General features: G+C 41.6%; 1 protein-coding gene across 1 annotated transcript in view; it reads right to left on the bottom strand.

The window, feature by feature from the left end:
• Positions 1–22,261, bottom strand: part of LOC311100185 (leucine-rich repeat and calponin homology domain-containing protein 2-like) — a 72,915-nt gene continuing 50,654 nt past the window's right edge. The window contains exons 17-22 of the mRNA XM_084140991.1: positions 17,101–17,151; positions 16,906–16,969; positions 14,151–14,257; positions 3,059–3,196; positions 2,821–2,898; positions 1–2,514 (exon numbers count right to left, since the gene is read on the bottom strand). Coding sequence (XP_083997117.1) covers positions 2,395–2,514; positions 2,821–2,898; positions 3,059–3,196; positions 14,151–14,257; positions 16,906–16,969; positions 17,101–17,151 — 558 coding nt within the window. The 3' untranslated portion in view covers positions 1–2,394. The remainder of the gene's footprint in view (positions 2,515–2,820; positions 2,899–3,058; positions 3,197–14,150; positions 14,258–16,905; positions 16,970–17,100; positions 17,152–22,261) is intronic.

Raw genomic sequence — 22,261 nt, 5'->3', positions numbered from 1 at the left:
AGGTGTACCAAAACTTTCACAGTTTATCAACTTTCAAAGAAGAATGACTTTCTCATTGTTCCTCAACTGCAGTATATGATATACACATTTCTAGCTCGGAGTCTCTACTTTTATCCAATGTAAAAAACACAATTTCAAATGTTGCTACATAGGACCGAATCCAGGTGGTGGGTCACATTTGAATGCACAGAGATACCGTGACGAGAGCCCATTGTCGTGCCAATCATACGTCGCCATCACCTCATGTTTCAGCATTATAATGTTACAAGGATTTGTACACAATTCCTGGAAGCTGAAAATGTCCCAGTTCTTCCATGACCTGCATACTCACCAGACATGTCACCCATTGAGCAGGTTGGGATGCTCTGGATCGACGTGTACAACAGCGTGTTCCAGTTCCCGCCAATATCTAGCAAGTGGGACAACATTCCACAGGCCACAATTAACAGCCTGATCAACTCTATGTGAAGGAGATGTGTCGCGCTGCATGAGGAAAATGGTGGTCACACCAGATACTGACTGGTTTTCTGATCCACATTGCTACTTTTTTTTAAGGTATCTGTGACCAACAGATGCATATCTGTATTCCAAGTCATGTGGAATCCATAGATTAGGGCCTAATGAATTTATTTCAATTGACTGATGTCCTTATTTGAACTGTATATGAACTGAGTAACATTTTCGAAATTGTTGCATGTTGCGTTTATATTTTTGTTCAGTATAAATATTTATCAGTGAGTAACACTGATTCAATCAAACAGACATTGCAGACAAAACTACCATTGTTCCTGCACCACACACAAAAACACATTTGAAGGTTAACCGATGTGAGGTTAACCGAATCAGGCTTTTTAGACAGTGAACATGTAAACTGTGGCCAAGAACAAACACTAAAGCTTAAAGCAGGAAAATATCACCAGTTTGGAGCTGCAAACTCCTGTCACATAACTTAAGGGGTCATCAGGGGTGAAAAACAAAACAAACAAAGCATATAAATAGAAAAAATAAATAGATCAATAATTTCCATGATAAAATATTTCAGTGGTCAGGATTCATCTATGGGATCACCTCATTGCTTATGTTTTGTTCCTTATTTGACGTTTTGCAGTTGTGAATCCAACCAGAGGAGCAAGTTATAAATGTAAAGATTAAATATGTCAACATTAAAAAACAACTGTTTCACTGCATCAAATTACCAAAAGATACAATCTCAGCATTGTAAGTGTATTTGGTACAATATCCTAACTAAATAACCATGTGCTTTCAACGAGTCCTATTCAAATAAGCACATGTGGTATGATCAAAGCTACATGCAGTCACAGTATCTGTCTCTAGGTCTGCATTTGAGAGAAGGTCCTGTGGCAGTGGGATGGCTCTCTCGTTTACTGTACAGGGATGAGCTACCAATACCACATCTGCAGTACCTCAGAGCAGCCTCCCTTCACCACAGATGTGCTCCAGTAGAAAATCTATCTGAATCATGGATACCATGCTTTTAAAAGTAAGCTTAGCATTCTTCCCCCAAATGGCACTGTTATTAGTAGTACAATAATTATTCTCAAATGCAGACTGTAAGAAGTGTGTGTACCGGGGTTTGGCTACTGCTGGCTCCTCTGAGGTAAAGCACCACTTAGGATGTCTCAAGCTTTACCTCTGGGATATCAAACAGAGGTATACTGTGATATAACACAATGATCTTCTACAAATATATCCCCTTTGAAAGCTAATTTGTTCTAAAAAGAAAAATCAGGGTGTAAGGACCACTTGAGTTATGTGGTGTGGCTGGTTCGGCTAGCATGCAGTTCAGTTCTCTGAGTGAAAGAGTGCCTTTAATGCCTTTAAAACTGCTATCACTTCACTACCAATGTCTTTAATACAGAGTGTTGAAAACCCAGTGAATTCAGTGTTCGCACCACTAGGTTCAATGGTGTCTGAGCATTGGCCAGTCAATATCACCATGGTGACAGACAGGTCTTCATCTTCACTGTGATTCACCCCTTAGTCTGACTTCTGATCTGGCTTTAGGTTCACCAGTTCTCAAAGTCCACACTGTGCAGGTCACACAGACAGCCACACTGGTACTCTACACACACAGTACAGTAGGGTCCCCTGAAGGAGGACATGACAGAAGCTAACAATCTGATGGATGGGAGGTGGGTCCCAGCTGACATCATATAGGAAGGGTGGGAGGATCTGAGTTAACCCCTCCCTCTCTTGGCTCAGTCAGCTGGCAATGGACTCCCTGCAGCCCCTGGGCCCTCGACCTTAAGGGGTCCCTGGTCCCCGGTGATGAGCGGAGCAGGCTGGAAGCCCCCTCCTCTGTGGGGTGAAGGGCTGGGTGGTGGAGGATTGGACTAGGCTGGACAGGGGGTGGAGGCAGTGTCCAGGCTGCTGTTAGACAGCAGACAGCTGAGTGGGCTTGGAGGCCGGCAGCTCCAGTAGAGCCTGAACGGTCATACCCACCTTCACCAGCCCACGCTCCTCTAGGATATGGTGGGGCAAACACAGCTTGTCCTGCCAGGGCAGAAACACAGCAGACAGTCATCACCGGTCCTTTCAAAACACTTTCAGGTCAGTACAAGTGAATTGACGTTTGGGTGCCAGTCTATTTCTTTGTTAAAATACATTGTTGGCAAGACAACAACAAGGCAGTTGTATAAACCAAAAATCAAGTTCAACCTATCCTCTTGAGGTTTCCACATTAGGTTCAGGACTCAAACAGATGTTCTCCTGATAAGGGAGGCGTATCAGATCTCTTGCTGGTGACTGAGAGGACTGATGGCAATGATAGACAGTAGTGATTTGGTGATGTGCGTTTACCTGTGGCACACCCAGCTTCTTACAGGCATCCAGGAAGTTCTCCACATTCCTGCGGCACTTGGCCATGCTAAGCTTTGGCTGTGGAACAGAGTTGGTCAATAGTTACATGGAATAAATAAAAAAGCAGAGAAATATGATACTTATTTGTTCTAAATATTATTTGCTTTTTTTTCTTCTTGGCAGGTGGTTTGCTTCGGCTTTGGGGATTTCAAACAACAGGTTTTCAACTGGTACTTACCACTGCTGGGGAGGGTACATGGATGCTGGCCACCGACCGAGGACGAATGTGATTGGCCAGATGGCACAGGACAACGCCATCCATTAGAGCAGCTCCGACATCGTCCGGCAGTAAGACCTTCAGTCTGGACTCCAGGTTCTGAGAGGAGTCACAGAAATAACACATTCAACATGGATCCTGTAGAATAGATGACTGTGGAATACTGTACATCACCTATTGCAACCACTAAGGCAAGACATGTATGAACAGTCCTCTATAGGAGGCGTTTGGATATAATATATATATTAACAATATATGTCATTTAGCAGACACTTTTATCCAAAGTGACTTACAGACTTATGCATGACATGCCAACAACAAATTCTGAACCTACACATCCATGCATTACTGACCAAATTATGAAAGACAAGCATTGCAATTTTGAATTCCGTAAAATGAGTGTGGAAGAGGTGAAAAAAGTATGGTTGTCTATCAACAATTACAAGCCACCATGGCCATCTCTTCAATCTAAGCCTAAAGGAAAGTGTGTGCTCTCAGGCCTGGAGGGAAGCAAAAGTCATTCCGCTGCCCAAGAAGAGCAAAGCACCCTTTACTGGCTCAAACAGTCGACCAATCAGCCTGTTACCAACCCTTAGTAAACTTTTGGAAAAAATGGTGTTTGACGAGATACAATGCTATTTCACAATAAACAAATTAACAACAGATTTGCAGCATGCTTAAAGGGAAGGGCATTCAACATGTACGGCACTGACACAAATGTTGGCTGAGAGAAATTGATAGTGGAGCTTTTGAAATTATCGATCATAATCTGCTGCTGGAAAAACGTTTGTGTTATGGCTTTACATCCCCTGCTATATTGTGGATCGAGAGTTACCCGTTTAACAGAACACAGAGGGTTTTCTTTAATGGAAGCCTCTCCAACACAATCCAGGTAGAATCAGGATTTCAATCTTTAATAATGACCTGCCACTGGCTCTGAGTAAAGCCTGTGTGTCTATGTATGCTGATGACTCAACACTACACGTCAGCTACCACAGCATCTGAAATCACTGCAACACCTACAGTGAGGGAAAAAAGTATTTGATCCCCTGCTGATTTTGTACGTTTGCCCACTGACAAAGAAATTATCAGTCTATAATTTTAATGGTAGGTTTATTTGAACAGTGAGAGACAGAATAACAACAAAAACATCCAGAAAAATGCATGTCAAAAATGTTATAAATTGATTTGCATTTTAATGAGGGAAAAAAGTATTTGACCCCCTCTGTTAGATTAATTTGGATTTTAAGAATAATGACTAAAGGATTTCACCCCAAATACAGTATAAATGTTAGAATTATCATGTAGTGTCAACCCACTAACAGAGGGGGCGGTACTAAACATTCAAGGGTGAAGGGGAAGGCGGAAACTGTCTAGAAAACCCACCTAAAGGTGGGAGGAGTCAAGTCCAGGAGGTATAAAATCGTATGTTTGTGTCTTTGGCGCCAGAGCTCTCCATGAATAAATATACAGATAATACTTGTTGGTTGTGGACCTTGAATCATTGATGATTAAAACCAGAGCCTTACAACCTCTGGTAATGATTCAAGCTTAGGTTGAATTAGAGATAGAAATTCACATGACAGATTGGTCCTTTGAGCGGAGCTTAAATACGTCTTTATCGTTCTAAGGACACCGAAACCCGTGCACGGGCGGGTGATAGCATCCGTGAAAGAGTCCTGGCCTTCGACGTTAAGGTTATAAACAGGCCGGTGATTACTCTTTATGAACGATAAAGACGTTAACGAGTTTGAAAAAGCATTTAAATCCAAACTGCAAGGAAAAGGTCAGTAATTTTTATTCATGGATTTTGGTGAAATGATTTAAACTTGTATAAGAATAGGAATTCTTGTAGAGGGCAGACAATAGTTACCAAAATCTCAAAGGAGGTAATAATTATTACGACGGGGGAGGGTCCGAAAATGACCCTAAGTAAATAGCTTTTACAAAAATAAACTAGTCCGAAATGACATGGAGTGAAGGGTATTCACCAAGGTAAACTAGTTAATATTGTCATTGTGCGAGATGCAGTGTAACAGTATAAACAGGGAGATAATTATCATCGTGTGAGATAGATGAGTCGGGAGTAGCGTATACGACTGGGGATTTGCTAGAACTTTGCAAATAAGTTTAGCAAATGATTGTATAAGGTCGTATATGTGTGAGACTTAATCCATCGGAATACGTGATAATTGTTTCAAGGAAGGAGCTAAAAATAAGTCGCGTGAGAAAAAATGGTTAACTTACTCTTTTCATGAAACCGGAGTTTTAAATAAAAACTCTGGGTTAGGGGTTAAATAATTTTAAATGGTTAATTACAAAAGCAGATCATACATTGGCTCAAGAGGCGCACTAAGATATTAGCTCCTACGAAAATAATTCGGGATTGAATTATTTAAAAAAAGGGGGGGGGGGGATTTCTTATTTTTCCACCATGGGAAATAAATCTTCTAAAGAGGTCCGAGAATTAACGGGGGATGAAAGATATATGTTAGGAAGAGATCGAATAAATATGTTTTATGGATCCATTTGGGAGAAGAGGTATGAATTTATTGGGCATCTCGAAGTAAAAAAGTTAGAAGTTATATGGCAGATGCATGTGAAACGGATTTGAAAAAACAGCGAAAGGAGGGGCTAGAAACAGCGAGTGTTTTTTTTTTAAGCGCGAAAGTGCTTTAACGGTAACAAAGGAAAATGTTTGAAAAAATGATTCGTGTCAATTAAGAATTGGCTAAAAACACCACAAAGCGATTATTTGAGAGGTACCTATAAATTCCAACGATGCATATGTATGAACTTTCGCACTCAAACGTAGACGTACATCATGAGTGAGAAAGTAGAGAATATTTACATTTGCATTTTTGGTCATTTGGCAGACGCTCTGGTCCGGAGCGACTTGCAGAACCAATAGAGGGTTGCATTGAACTATTATGTTGTGTTGGGCATTTGAATGGCATAAGGTGAAATATGTGTGTATGAGGGAAGTCAACGGCTGGGATGAATGGTAACCGGATACTACTTAGTATTTGGTTGGTTAATGCTAAAGGGAAGATTTGGAGCGTGGTTGGGGGTTAAAAACTCACTTATTCAATAGGGAATGGGTGGAGAGAGAGAGAGTTTTTACGTGTATTAAAAGTTGCATAAGATAGCTTTAGTAGTATTCTAGATAGGTCTATGAAAACATGTTACAAGTACGAATGACATTATGGAATATCATCCTTAAGTGTATGCTTATCAACGATATCAAGTATTTGTTTTATTGATTAGGGCCAAATCAGAGAGAACAGTTGAAGAAATTGGATGGCGAACTGAAGTAGCGATAGAGCTGTGAGGGTTGAGTTTGAAAAGGAGAGGCAGAGACAGACTTAGAGAGACAGAGGAAGTTAGAGAGGGAGAGAATAAAAGAAATAGAGAGAAGGAAACTGTTTAGGTTTGAAAAACAAGCAGGCTGATAGACAGAGACAACAGTTTCTGGAGCTTGAAAAGCAGAGACTAACAGAGTAAGAAAAGGAACAGACGAAAGCAGAGTATTTAATGGCCACTAGGGGAAATAGCTGGTAGAGGTAGAACTCCAGAATAGAAGGGGAGAGAGATTTTACTAGGGGGTGAATCAAATAATTGATAATGGATCATTTGAAATGAGATCACATGTAGCAGATTTAGGGTAATCAATTAAATAATAATTAAATAATCATTGTATACTCAAAGAATTTTGAGTGGTTTTATGGATTAGTTATAAGGAATTAGATTGATACAAACATTATTGATGGGTTAGGACTGGGGATATCTGTATCATGTTTTGTGTGTACTACCATCTTTAGATTACGGATGGTAATTGAAGGTTAACAAAATGTATAACCAGGAGAAAGAGATTAGCTTATCTCATTGGAATATTGCTCAGGGCAAGGGGGAGCAGTAGTGAAGTTAGGCAGTATTTAGGTCATAAGAGGGAGCTACCAAATTAAGTTGAGCCTAACTATCTTTGATTGTTATTTTTCAATTGGGTTTTTCAACAAAAAAAAACACACCCAGCATGATGTTTATAAAGGGTTGTTATGTTGAATTTAGGGGATTTTCAACAGTTCATAGGTGGTGTTTACTATGCTGTGGGATGGAACGGTTTATTGGGTGATATTTGAAACTAAATTAATGGAATAAGCTGCAGTAATCAGAGGAATGTACAATCTAAGGCGAGACAACTATTGCCTAGATCATTGATTTAGCAACAGGATCAGGTAGATAGGGACTAGAGGAAGAAAAAAAAATTAGATGAAGAATGATGTTTTTTTTTGGTGGGCTATTAGAGATAACTGGGTTAATCACGAACATAGAGGTTTTTATTCTTTGTTGCTAGGCAGAACACTTAGGTGACCTAAATATGGACTTGTCATGTCCAACAATCAGTCTTCAGGTCAAGCCCGGGAGAGCCGGGGTAGAACAGAGGTTGAACTAAACATAAGTGTTTTTACAAGATAAGAGATTAATTGATTGGATTACTAATTGATTCTGAACTGAATGAAAGTCGAATTTAGCCGCCATAAAAGACAAAGGAAGTGGGAGGAGCAATAAAAAAGCAAAAGACAATCTCAAAAATGAAAGGCATAGCAATTGGTTGATAAATTACCTAAGGGAATGTTTAGAAAGGTAGTAATATTGACACATAAGCAGAACTATGTGTCAAGAGGGGGGAAGAGGCTAATTGTAGGATTAAATAATATACGAAGGAGAGGACAAAATACTAAAAAAAAAAAACATTTTTTAGATACAGTCTAAAAAGAGAATGCAGTCAGAAATTGTTAGATTAATCTGAACATGTGTGAAGATAGTTTATTAACCACACCCGTATGTCAGAGGTTTTGTGCCCCACAGGTGAACTAAAGGAGAAGGTGACCCACTATCTAACCAGGTGACTGGTGAGCATCCAGTCACTAGAAGGAAAACTGGAAGCAGGCCTGTTGGGAAGGGCCCTATCAGGTTATGTTGGTCACCGCCTTGGCCATTAGAATAGCAGAGAGAGGAACCTGGGTCCATGTTACCCACTGCAAGAAGGTAAGACCACATACAAGCACCACTTAGCACACGCAGAGTTTGGCGAGCAGAACTGCGCCACAGGGTCCGGGGGTCACCTCTGTCAACGAAGATCTCCTACCCAGACCTATCATCACTGTAGTGTGTTCCTAGGTTTTGAGTATGGGGTGGTACCGAGCAGAAGGACTCAAGACAGGAGAGGGTTGGCGGTTTTTGGGAATATGGGTGACCCTGAGCTGCATCATAGTCTCGACAATAGTCGTGGTATGTCAAGATCCACCACCACCTCGCACCAATTACGCTATGGCCTTACCATTATTAAGAAATAAAAGGGAAGCGACCCGACATACTGACCGTCAAGGGCGAGTGATCTACAAAATAGGAGTCAGAGAAGGGTGGGGAGTAAGATTCAAAATTAGGATCAGGGATCTTATCAGGGCAGATAAGCAAGCAACGTGGGATTATAAAATCCCATTGTATTTATGTTCAGCTCCCTCTGCGGATTGTTCCTGGGCTCAGGTATTTAGACATACTGGGGGACGGGGAGATGAGACGGGGGGGGGGCTGGACGTCCAGATGGAGGATAAGAAGGTATAACGACATCCCCACGGAGATGGTAGTAACGATAGTAAAGGTCACTAAAGAGGACATGAAAATAACTTACTGGGCTTGCGCGGACAAATACGGACAGGATACTTGTCTAAGATTACATTTGATGGAGTCAAAAGATATAGAGGGAGCAGGTACTGTCATTAATCCATTAATGGCAATAGACCGAGTAAATCAGTCAAGGGATGACGGAGTCAATTCGACTAACCCGTCCACTATGAAATATTTTCTCCTCCAAGAATGGAACAATGGGGAAGTGGAGGGGGTCCCTGATGAGAATCTCTGGTTAAAGTGGATGAAATACACCGCTAGGGCCTTGGGGGAGACCAATTGTTATGCATGCTCCATTGGGCGACCGACAATGTTGACCACCCCAATGCCAAAGGCAATGTTTCCCTGTGTATTAGACCTGGGGTCCAATCAAAAAGAGCCAAATTGCACAGGGATTGGGCTGGCAAAATTGACATACTGGGCCAGCCCACCTAGATTCACTTTAACTCCTGGCGAATACCAGTGTTACAGACATAGAAATGGCACCCGTAACTTGGGTGATTTTGATGGCTGTAAGGAGATAATTAATGTGACTGATTTAGATAAGAAGGAAAAAAAATTAGGAGCCTAACCATCCCTCTGACTGATGTGTGGTGGGCATGCACTAACAAAGGGAGCATTCGGCAGACATTACCAGAGGGATGGGTGGGTACTTGTGCACCAGTATTGTTGGTCCAACCTGTAAGAATTAGTCATCAAAGACCAGTGAAAGGAAGAATAATTAGGAGAAAAATAAATATAAGTCAGGAAGGAAATAGCCCAATTTGGATAGATGGTATAGGCATCCCCAGGGGTGTTCCAGACTAATACAAAGCTATGAATCAAATATGGGAGAGTTTTACTACAACATTTTTCTGGTGGGTGACAATAAACAAAAATATGGATTGGATAAATTATATCTATTACAACCAACAACGATTTATTGACCAGACTAGAGATGCAGTAAAGGGGATCTCTGAGCGATTATCCGCCATCCCGCTCATAACTTAGTAGAGGTTGGTTCTAGATCAGGCAGAAAGGGCCGGTGTCTATAGAAAGATAAGCCATTGTTGCACATTTATCCCTAACAACACCACACTGGATGCGACAGTCACCAGAGCTCTTACAGAATTAACTGCACTAAGTGAAGGATGAACTGAACTCAGAAGTTAGTACATTGTGGATAGGGTGGTTTGATGAAATATTTGGTAAATGGAAAACCCTAGCAGCCACCATCTTAGGAGCGGTCAGTGTTTGTATGGGTATTCTTGTATTATGTGGTTGTTGTCTTGTTCCCTGTGTCCGAGGATTGGTGAGTCAGGCGTTGGTGAAATGCAGTATCTAAACAATGATGAGAGATGGACTGACTCCGGACTCTGACCAGGGGAATGTGAAAAACGATCCTCCAGGCTTGGTGGATGACGAGGATTTGGACCCTGAAAGACCGCAATTGGATGAAATGTTTATTAGTTCTGATGTTATCTCTGAGATTAATCATGCTTGTAAAATACATTTATCCTGAATGTGGGAATATTTAGTCAAATGGGTGGATTGTTAGATTAATTTGGATTTTAAGAATAATTACTAAAGGATTTCACCCCAAATACAGTATAAATGTTAGAATTATCATGTAGTGTCAACCCACTAACAGAGGGGGCGGTACTAAACATTCAAGGGTGAAGGGGAAGGCGGAAACTGTTTAGAAAACCCACCTAAAGGTGGGAGGAGTCAAGTCCAGGAGGTATAAAATCGTATGTTTGTGTCTTTGGCGCCAGAGCTCTCCATGAATAAATATACAGATAATACTTGTTGGTTGTGGACCTTGAATCATTGATGATTAAAACCAGAGCCTTACAACCTCTGGTAATGATTCAAGCTTAGGTTGAATTAGAGATAGAAATTCACATGACACCCTCTCAATCAGAAAGATTTCTGGCTCCCAGGTGTCTTTTATACAGGTAACGAGTTGAGATTAGGAGCACACTCTTAAAGGGAGTGCTCCTAATCTCAGTGTGTTACCTGTATAAAAGACACCTGTCCACAGAAGCAATCAATCAATCAGATTCCAAACTCCCCACCATGGCCAAGACCAAAGAGCTCTCCAAGGATGTCAGGGACAAGATTGTAGGCCTACACAAGGCTGGAATGGGCTACAAGACCATCGCCAAGCAGCTTGGTGAGAAGGTGACAACAGTTGGTGCGATTATTCGCAAATGGAAGAAACACAAAATAACTGTATATCTCCCTCGGCCTGGGGCTCCATGCAAGATCTCACCTCGTGGAGTTGCAATGATCATGAGAACGGTGAGGAATCAGCCCAGAACTACACGGGAGGATCTTGTCAATGATCTCAAGGCAGCTGGGACCATAGTCACCAAGAAAACAATTGGTAACACACTACGCCGTGAAGGACCTGCAGCGCCCGCAAGGTCCCCCTGCTCATGAAAGCACATATACAGGCCCGTCTGAAGTTTGCCAATGTACATCTGAATGATTCAGAGGAGAACTGGGTGAAAGTGTTGTGGTCAGATGAGACCAAAATCGAGCTCTTTGGCATCAACTCAACTCGCCGTGTTTGGAGGAGGAGGAATGCTGCCTATGACCCCAAGAACACCATCCCCACCGTCAAACATGGAGGTGGAAACATTATGCTTTGGGGGTGTTTTTCTGCTAAGGGGACAGGACAACTTCACCACATCAAAGGGACGATGGACAGGGCCATGTACCGTCAAATCTTGGGTGAGAACCTCCTTCCCTCAGCCAGGGCATTGAAAATGGGTCGTGGATGGGTATTCCAGCATGACAATGACCCAAAACACACGGCCAAGGCAACAAAGGAGTGGCTCAAGAAGAAGCACATTAAGGTCCTGGAGTGGCCTAGCCAGTCTCCAGACCTTAATCCCATAGAAAATCTGTGGAGTGAGCTGAAGGTTCGAGTTGCCAAACGTCAGCCTCGAAAACGTAATGACTTGGAGAAGATCTGCAAAGAGGAGTGGGACAAAATCCCTCCTGAGATGTGTGCAAACCTGGTGGCCAACTACAAGAAACGTCTGACCTCTGTGATTGCCAACAAGGGTTTTGCCACCAAGTTCTAAGTCATGTTTTGCAGAGTGGTCAAATACTTATTTCCCTCATTAAAATGCAAATCAATTGATAACATTTTTGACATTCGTTTTTCTGTATTTTTTTGTTGTTATTCTGTCTCTCACTGTTCAAATAAACCTACCATTAAAATTATAGACTGATCATGTCTTTGTCAGTGGGCAAATGTACAAAATCAGCAGGGGATCAAATACTTTTTCCCCTCACTGTAACAAAGAGCTGCAGTCAGCTTCAGAATGGGTGGCAAGAAATAAGTTAGTCCTAAATATTTCAAAAACTAAATGGATTTTATTTGGGACAAATCATTTATTAAACCCTAAATGTGGAATTTCAGCAAGTTGTGGAGACTAAACTACTTGGAGTAACCCTAGATTGTAAACTGTCATGGTGAAAACATATTGATACAACAGTAGCTAAGATGGGGAGAGGTCTGTCCATAATAAAGCACTGTTCTGCCTTCTTAACAACGCTATCAACAAGGCAGGTCCTACAGGCCCTAGTTTTGTCGCACCTGGACTGCTGTCCAGTCGTGTGGTCAGGTGCCACAAAGAGGGACTTAAGAAAATTACAACTGGCCCAGAACAGGGTAACACGGCTGGCCCTTAAATGTACACGAAGATTTAACATTAATAATATGCATGTCAATCTCTCCTTGCTCAAAGTAGAGGAGAGATTGACTTCATCACTACTTGTGAGAAGTATTGACATGTTGAATGCACTGAGCTGTCAGTTTAAACTACTAGCACACAGCTCATACACCAATGCATACCCCACAAGACATGCCACCAGGGGTCTCTTCACAGTCCCCAAGTCCAGAACAGACTATGGGAGGCACAAAGTACTACATAGAGCCAGGACTACATGGAACTCTATTCCACATCAGGTAACTGATGCAAGCAGTAGAATCATATTTTAAAAGACAGACACAGCGAGATCTGTGAAGAGACACATGCATACACACACAAACAATAACATACGCACTAAGAGTAGCTGCTGCCTTGGCAGGAACGACTGGGGATCCATAATAAATACAGTCATGCGAGCATAACTTTTGAAGTTATGGTTGGTCCTGGGAATTGAACCCACTATTCTGGTGTAGCAAGCGCCATGCTCTACCAACTGAGATACAGAGGACCACACACACACACACACAGACACAGTATTCAGACCCCTTGACTTTTTCCACATTTTGTTACGTTACAGCCTTAGTCTAAAATTGATGAAATCGTTTTTTTCCCCATCAGCAATCTACACACAATACCCCATAATGACAAAGCATAAACAATTCATAAAAAATAAAAAACTGAAATATTACATTTACATAAGTGTTCAGACTCTTCACTCAGTACTTTGTTGAAGCACCTTTGGCAGCAATTACAGCCCCAAGTCTTCTTGTGTATGACGCTACAAGCTTGGCACACCTGTATTTGGGTAGTTTCTCCCATTCTTCTCTGCAGATCCTCTCAAGCTCTGTCAGTTTGGATATACCAGATATATTTAATTTAAATGAAAAATTAATGCATTCACTAACTGTAAGTCGCTCTGGATAAGCGCGTCTGCTAAATGACTAAAATGTCAAATGTAAATGTAAACTATTTCACTCCACAGCTCCAACTAAATGTGGACGTGCAATGTGCATGCTTCTGGGGAGTGACCCACTGGGATGCTGTCGAAAGCGCAACACTACCTGTAGCTGTCTGGAGGAACAAGTAGTGACACGTCGAGAATTCTGAGGAACTCCAGACAACATGAAAGAGCCCATTCAAGCCTCATCAGATGAGGAAAACATTGCAGAACTACAGTAATATATTCTCCTGTCAACTCCGCCAATGCAAGAGGCGTTTGTCCACACCTGATAAATAGCTGCTGATTGTCCTTCAAATTCTTGACACATTTTTTATAAATGATTCAGTAAATTTAGTGGAGAATGAAAAGGACTGCTACATAAGTCTAATCGGATTACTTGAGGTTAGAGCGTTGGGCCAGTAACCGAAAGGTTGCTGGTTCCAATACCGAAGTAGACAAGGTGAAAAAGTATGTTGCTGTGCCCTTGAGCAAGGCACTTAACCCTAATTGCTCCAGGGACGCTGTACAATGGCGACCCTGGCCGTGACCCCATTCCCTGTGGGTTGCTCAGGGGGAGTTGGGATATGAAAAATAAAAATAAAATTAAAAAAAACTTTTCCATTACACATGTGTATAACAGTACAAATATAAGCACCCCCCAAAAAATGATGATCTTTTAGTCATTGTTTGTCATCTGGTGTTTTCGGAGTGTCCTGACCTGCCGTAGGACGCCAATCTGCTCCATCTCCTCTCTCAGGTGTTCCATCTTCCTCCTCATAGTGAAACTGGGGTCTGACGACTCTTGACGGCTGCTTCGACAGAACGCTACAACAACATATAGGAAACATATAGAAATCACTGAAATTACACATTTGGGAACTTTCAAACAATGGACCTCTGGGAATACCATCAGGCCCTGCAGAGATGAGATCAGATTCTAGACTTTTTACTGACCTTACTCCCAGGCTTCCTTCCAACAATAATTGTAACTTTGGAATGTTCAGACTAGGGCTGTGACAGTCATGGAATTTCGACAGAGTATGGGAAACCCTGGCCTAAGCAAGCGAAGACTTGTTTGCTACAACATTTTGCTTGTTTTTAAAAAACGGTTATGATAGTTCTTTTATTTTCATGATGGTTTTCATCCATAACTGTCGGTTAACCGGTTATACAGTAATTGTGCAAGACCTAGTCCAGACCAGGGTTACCTCTAGGTCAGTGGAATGTGTATTTCAGTTTTCAGAATTGTTAATAAATACTATATATTATACACTGACTATACCAAACATTACAAACACCTGCTCTTTCCATGACAGACTGACCAGGTGAATCCAGGTGAAAGCTATGATCCCTTATTGATGTCACTTGTTAAATCCATTTTAAAATTAGTGTAGATGAAGGGGAGGAGACAGGTTAAATAATGATTTTTAAGCCTTGAGACAATTGAGACATGGATTGTGTATGTGTGCCATTCAGCGGGTGAATGGGCAAGACAAAAGATTTAAGTGCCTTTGAACGGAGTATGGTAGTAGGTGCCAGGCGCACTGGTTTGTGTCAAGAACTTCAACACTGCTGGGTTTTTCACACTCAACAGTTTCCTGTCTGTATCAAGAACGGTCCACTACCCAAAGGACATCCAGCCAACTTGACACAACTGTGGGAAGCATTGGAGTCAATATGGGCCAGCATCCCTGTGCAACGCTTTCCAACACCTTGTAGATAGAGTCCATGCCCCGACGAATTGAGGCTGTTCTGAGGGCAAAAGGTGGTGCAACTCAATATTAGGAAGGTTTTCTTAATGTTTTGTATACTCAATGTATAGCATTATGCAATAATGAGACTATAGCTACTCCTAAGGAAATCTCCTTAGTGTCCTTTCTGTGGGTTCAACACCACATCGCTTGGTTTTTGTAAACCATTTATTAATAGTGAAATACCATGGAAATTCCACTGAACTCCTCCACCATTTTCCTTGGAAGGAAAGTTGATAAGGTCGTCTCACACATCATTGTTAGCATGGCAACAGAGACAAAATAATCTGGAACTAAGGTCAAAGGTCCAGTGATTGACCGGGAGTGCAGGACAGAGCGCAACTCTGACAGGGACACCATTTTCCTGTTTGTTGGATATCTATGACCCCCATTAATAGTTTGTCTTCTCATCCTCTTGCACTGAGGCACATGCTTGACACACAGTTGACATTGTAGAGTGCCTTCAGAAAGTATTCATACCCCTTGACTCATTCCACATTTTGTTGTGTTACAGCCTGAATTCAAAATTGATTCAATTTATTTTTTCTCACCCATCTACACACAATACCCCATAATGACAAAGTGAAAACATGTTTTTAGAAATTTTTGAAAATGTATTGAAAATAAAATACAGAAATGTATCATTTACATAAGTATTCACACCCCTGAGTCAATTCATGTTACAATCACCTTTGGCAGCGATTACAGCTGTGAGTCTTTCTGGTTAAGTCTCTAAGAGCTTGGCACACCTGGATTGTACAATATTTGCACATTATTATTTTTTAAATTCATCAAGCTCTGTCAAGTTGGTTGTTGATCATTGCTAAACAGCCATTTTGAAGTCTTGTCCTTCTGTAAGGTGAATTTGTCTCCCAGTGTCTGTTGGAAAGCAGACTGAACCAGGTTTTCCTCTAGGATTTTGACTGTGCTTAGCTATATTCCGTTTATTTTTATCCCCCAAAAACTGCCTAGTCCTTGCCGATGACAAGCATACCCATAACATGATGTAGCCACCATCGTGCTTGAAAATATGTAGAGTGTAATTAATAACAACATCATGCTGAAAAGGATATTCAATGTCTGCTTTTTACCCATCTACCAATAGGTGCCCTTCTTTGCGAGGCATTGGAAAACCTCCCTTGTCTATGTGGTTGAATCTGTGTTTGAAATTCACTGCTCGACTGAGGGACCTTCCAGATAATTGTATGTGTGGGGTAAAGAGATGAGATATTACCATAACATAGTGGTTGAATACTTATTGACTAAAGACATCGCAACTTTTCATTTTTGATTAATTTGTAAAAAACGTTTAAAACATAATTCCACTTTGATATTATGGGGTATTGTGTACAGGCCAGTGACACAAAATCTAAATTTAATCAATTCAGGCTGTAACACAACAAAATGTGGAAAAAGTCAAGGGGTGTGAAGAAGTCATGAACAAATGTATCACCATGCTTGGGACAAGCTGCAACAGGTCCATACTTACACAGAATCACTCTATTACTTTCTAGATAAATGCCGTTAATAATATACCCTGCCTCATACTTGCTCACCATGTTCAAGCTCATTGCTCCATATGTTATCTGTTTTACAGTTATTTAACAGGTTAAATACCTTAACTTGAAGATATTGAAATGTGTTAATTGTATGTGTGCCATTTAATAAATAAAAGCGCGATAAGGAATGACTGTAACCCCTGAAAGATTCATTCAGGCTTACATGATCTTGGCTTCAGACCAAACACTGTGAGGGTGGTGCTAAAATCAGCATTCCGCATCACCTCCTGCAGACAAAACACATGACAAGTTTATGGGAAAGATAGATCAGACAATTTAGATATTTGCTTAAGTATGTGCTAATATTATTTGGATGAATGCGATTTTACTGTGCATTTGATTGAATAGCAATTCACACCTCACACTCATCATTCCCACTGGAGTTTCTTCGGGCACTCTGGCACTTGTACTATGAGAAGAGAAGACACATGAAGAAAGAGCTTTACTCCATGGTCTAGCCTAGAACCTAGTGTAGGCTACTAGCTGAATCCTCTCATTTATACTGAACAAAAGTATAAACTCAACATGCAAACATTTCAAAGATTTTACTGAGTTACAGTTCAGCCCTAATTTATGGATTTCATGGGTGGGCCTGGGAGGGCATAGGCCCACCCACTGGGCTTTATTACAGACAGAAATACACATCCCCCACCCACCCAAACCCAGCCTGGGGAAGAAAAGGGGTTATTTTCATAAAGTGGGTAATATGAAACGGTTAATAATATGTTCACAACTACAAGTCCAGCCATATTGAGGTGTGCATGGGGTAAACACTTGAGCTTGCTCTTGACATAGGTGCTGCTTCTAAAACAGGGAACATTAACAAGATTCACCCACAGGCAGATTTTTTTCTTGAGCAGATGGTCAGGGAGCCGGAACATAATTACATATAATTTGTAGACTACAAATTGACCACAAGAAGCCCAAACAGATATAATATTTCACTAAAACAGAATCATTTCAAACCTTGCTTACATTTGTATACAATCACATATCTCTCTATTATGCTTGGAAATGCTTTGGAACAGATTCCCTAAATTAAAACCACTTGGAGCTGATTTCCTGGTGTTTTTACAGTCTTTTATGTCCAACAATAAAACACATTAAACTTCTTTAGGCAGTCTCACTATCATCTCCATAACCCTCGAGCAACGTTATGATTTCTCTATTGATGTTTTCAGTTTAACGCATCACTTTCTCATTTACAATTATGTCTGAAACACATGGGCCACACAGAGAAAATTTTTTAAATCACACAAGCAGATCGTTTTGTCACTTCCATTTTGAACGCGTCACTTGTTTCCGTGCTACGCTGTTTGTTGCTGCATGGCTACCTGCCAAACTTGCCCTTTAATCTATCTTCATTTAACACGTTTTACCAACGTCTTAGTTATTTGTATATTTTTTACTTGCTCGACCTTTTTCATTCTACTTTTTCACCCCGGACGCTTTATCTGGACATGGTTCTACAGGACCTCTACCAGCCGAAGCTAAGTAGTAACATTAACACTATGCCATCTAATTAAAGTCGCTGTACTCATAATATACAGGAGAACTATCGCCTCATGGTGAGGATAGCCGTGCTGCAAGCACAGCTTCAGACGCAATCGTTAGGCAAGGGCAATGTAAGTGTAGGAAAGGATGAAACAGCGTCTGTGCCACCAGTAAGTACAGATAGTAGTATAAATCCCCTCGCACAGTCCCCGCAGCCGGACAATTTTCTCAAGGCTTCTGGAAAGAAATGCGGTCGGCATACTCAACCGGTGTCGCTCATTCAGCGAAAAAAACCTTTCAACCGGTTACCCCCATTAAGCAACGAGTCGGAGTCAAAGGCCGAGCCTTCTCAGGTCTCTCCTCAACCCGTTACAGGGTCTGAGCCACCGAAGCCTCCCATCATTAGCTCTGACAAATTGAAAACCCTAGTCCAGGGTTCTTCAATTCCGGTCCTGGAGGGCCGAGACACCTCTGTTTTTCATCCTCTCCTTCTAATCAGGGGCTAATTCAGACCTGGGACACCAGGTGAGTGCAATTAACTACCAGGTAGAAATAAAAAAACTGAAGTGTTTCGGCCCTCCAGGACCGGAATTGAAGAACCCTGCCCTAGTCATTGGCGACTCCATTACCCGCAATATTAGACTTAAAAATAAGCATCCAGCGATCATACACTGTTTACCAGGGGGCAGGGCTACCGACATAAAGGCTAATCTGAAGATGGTGCTGGCAAAGGCAAAAACTGGCGAGTATAGGGATATTGTTATCCACGTCGGCACCAACGATGTTAGGATGAAACAGTCAGAGGTCACCCAGAGCAACATAGCTTCAGTGTGTAAATTTGCTAGAAAGATGTGTCGGCATCGAGTAATTGGCTCTGGCCCCCTCCCAGTTAGGGCGAATGATGAGCTCTACAGCAGAGTCTCACAACTCAATGGCTGGTTGAAAACTGTTTTCTGCCCCTCCCAAAAGATATAATTTGTAGATAATTGGCCCTCTTTCTGGGACTCACCCACAAATGGACTCCATCCTAGCTGGAGGGGTGCTCTCATTTTATCTACCAACATAGACAGGGCTCTAACTCCTCTAGCTCCACAATGAGATAGGGTGCAGGCCAGGCAGCAGGCTTTTAGCCAGCCTGCCAGCTTAGTGGAGTCTGCCACTAGCACAGTCAGTGTAGTCAGCTCAGCTATCCCCATTGAGACCATGTCTGTGCCTCGATCTAGGTTGAGCAAAACTAAACATGGCGGTGGTTGCCTTAGCAATCTCACTGGAATAAAGACCCCCTCCATTCCTGTAATTATTGAAAGAGATTGTGATATCTCACATCTCAAAATAAGGCTACTTAATGTTAGATACCGCAGTTATGGTCAATGAACTAATCACTGATCATAATCTTGATGTGATTGGCCTGACTGGAGGTGTTGCTAACATTTACGATAGCAAATGTCAATTTACCCCCCCCCCCAAAAAAAAAAAAGATATGACTGCGTTTTTGTCTTTTGAGCTTCTAGTCATGAAATCTATGCAGCCTACTCAATCACTTTTTATAGCTACTGTTTACAGGCCTCCTGGGCCGTATACAGAGTTCCTCACTGAGTTTCCTGAATTCCTATCAGACCTTGTAGTCATGGCAGATAATATTCTACTTTTTGGTGACTTTAATATTCACATGGAAAAGTCCACAGACCCCACCCCAAAAGGCTTTTGGAGCCATCATCTCCTCAGTGGGTTTTGTCCAACATGTCTCCGGACCTACTCATTGCCACAGTCATACCCTGAATCTAGTTTTGTCCCGTGGAATAAATATTGTGGATCTAAATGTTTTTCCTCATAACCCTGGACTATCGGACCACCATTTTATTACGTTTGCAATCGCAACAAATAATCTGCTCAGACCCCAAACAAGGACCATCAAAAGCCGTGCTATAAATTATAGGACAAGCCAAAGACTCCTAGAGGCCAATCCAGACTCCCTCCACTTACTCAAGGATGTCGGAGTATAAAAATCAGTTAACAACCTAACTGAGGATCTACATTTAACCTTGCGTAATACCCTAGATGCAGTCGCACCCCTAAAAACAAAAAACATTTGTCACAAGACACTAGCTCCCTGGTATACAGAAAATACCCGAGCCCTGAAGCAAGCCTCCAGAAAATTGGAACGGAAATGGCGCTCCACCACACTGGAAGTCTTCCTACTACTTGGAAAGAAAGTACAGAGCAATATCGAAGAGCCCTCACTGCTGCTCGATCATCCTATTTTTCCAACCTAATTGAGGAGAATAAGAACAATCCAAAATGTATATTTGATACTGTCGCAAGGCTAACTAAAAAGCAGCATTCCCCAAGAGAGGATGCCTTTCTCTTCAGCAGTGATGAATTCAACTTCTTCGATGAAAAGATCATGATCAATAGAAAGCAAATTACGGACTCCTCTTTAAATCTGCGTATTTCTCCAAAGCTCAGTTGTCCTGAGTCTGCACAAAACTTCCAGGACCTAGGATCAATGGAGACACTCAAGTTTTTTAATCCTGTCTCTTGACACATTCATGAAAATAGTCATGGCCTCTAAACCTTCAAGCTGAATACTGGACCCTATTCAAACTAAACTACTGAAAGAGCTACTTCCTGTGCTTGGCCCTCCTATGATGAACATAATACATGGCTCCCTATCCACTGGATGTGTACCAAACTCACTAAAAGTGGCAGTAATAAAGCCTCTCTTGAAAAAGCCAAACCTTGACCCAGAAAATGTAAAAAACTATTGGCCTATATTGAATCTCCCATTCCTCTCAACATTTTTAGAAAAAGCTGTTGTGCAGCAACTCACTGCCTTCCTGAAGACAACAAATGTATACGAAACAGACCAAGGCTCTGCATCTGTCCTTGTGCTCCTAGACCTTAGTGCTGCTTTTGACACCATCGATCACCAGATTATTTTGGAGAGATTGGAAATCTTAATTGGTCTACACAGACAAGTTCTTGCCTGGTTTGATCTTATCTGTCGGAAAGATATCAGTTTGTCTCTGTGGATGGTTTGTCCTCTGACAAATCAATTGTAAGTTTCGGTGTTTGTCAAGGTTCCATTTTCACTATATATTTTACCTCTTGGTGATGTCATTCGGAAACACAATGTTAACTTTCATTGCTATGCGGACGACACACAGCTCTACATTCCGATGAAACATGGTGAAGCCCCAAAATTGCCTACCCTGGAAGCATGTGATTCAGACATAAGGAAGTGGATGGCGGCAAATGTTTTACTTTTAAACTCAGACAAAACAGAGATGCTAGTTCTAGGTCCCAAGAAACAAAGAGATCTTCTGTTGGATCTGACAATTATTCTTGATGGTTGTACAGTCGTCTCTGGACCCTGATCTCAATTATTCTTGATGGTTGTACAGTCGTCTCTGGACCCTGATCTCTCTTTTGACGAACATATCAAGAATATTTCAAGGACAGCTTTTTTCCATCTTCGTAACATTGCAAAATTCAGAAACCTTTTGTCCAAAAATGATGCAGAAAAGCTAATCCATGCTTTTGTCACTTCTAGATTAGACTACTGCAATGCTCTACTCTCCGGTTACCTGAATAAAGCACTAAATAAACTTCAGTTAGTGCTAAACACGGCTGCTAGAATCTTGACTAGAACCAAAAAATTTGATCATATTACTCCAGTGCTAGCCTCTCTACACTGGCTTCCTGTTAATGCTAGGGCTGATTTCAAGGTTTTACTGCTAACCTACAAAGCATTACATGGGCTTGCTTCGACCTCTCTCTCCGATGTGGTCCTGCCGTACATAACTACACGTACGCTATGGTCACTAGACGCAGGCCTCCTTATTGTCCCTATAATTTCTACGCAAACAGCTGGAGGCAGGGCTTTCTCCTATAGAGCTCAATTTTTATGGAATGGTCTGCCTATCCATGTGAGAGACGCAGACTCGGTCTCAACCTTTAAATCTTTACTGAAGACTCATCTCTTCAGTAGGTCCTATGATTTGAGTGTAGTCTGGCCCAGGGGT

Source organism: Coregonus lavaretus (genome assembly GCF_964263955.1).
Source record: "Coregonus lavaretus genome assembly, chromosome: 24".
Classification (NCBI taxonomy): domain Eukaryota; kingdom Metazoa; phylum Chordata; class Actinopteri; order Salmoniformes; family Salmonidae; genus Coregonus; species Coregonus lavaretus.
This window is presented reverse-complemented; position numbering and strand designations above follow the sequence as displayed.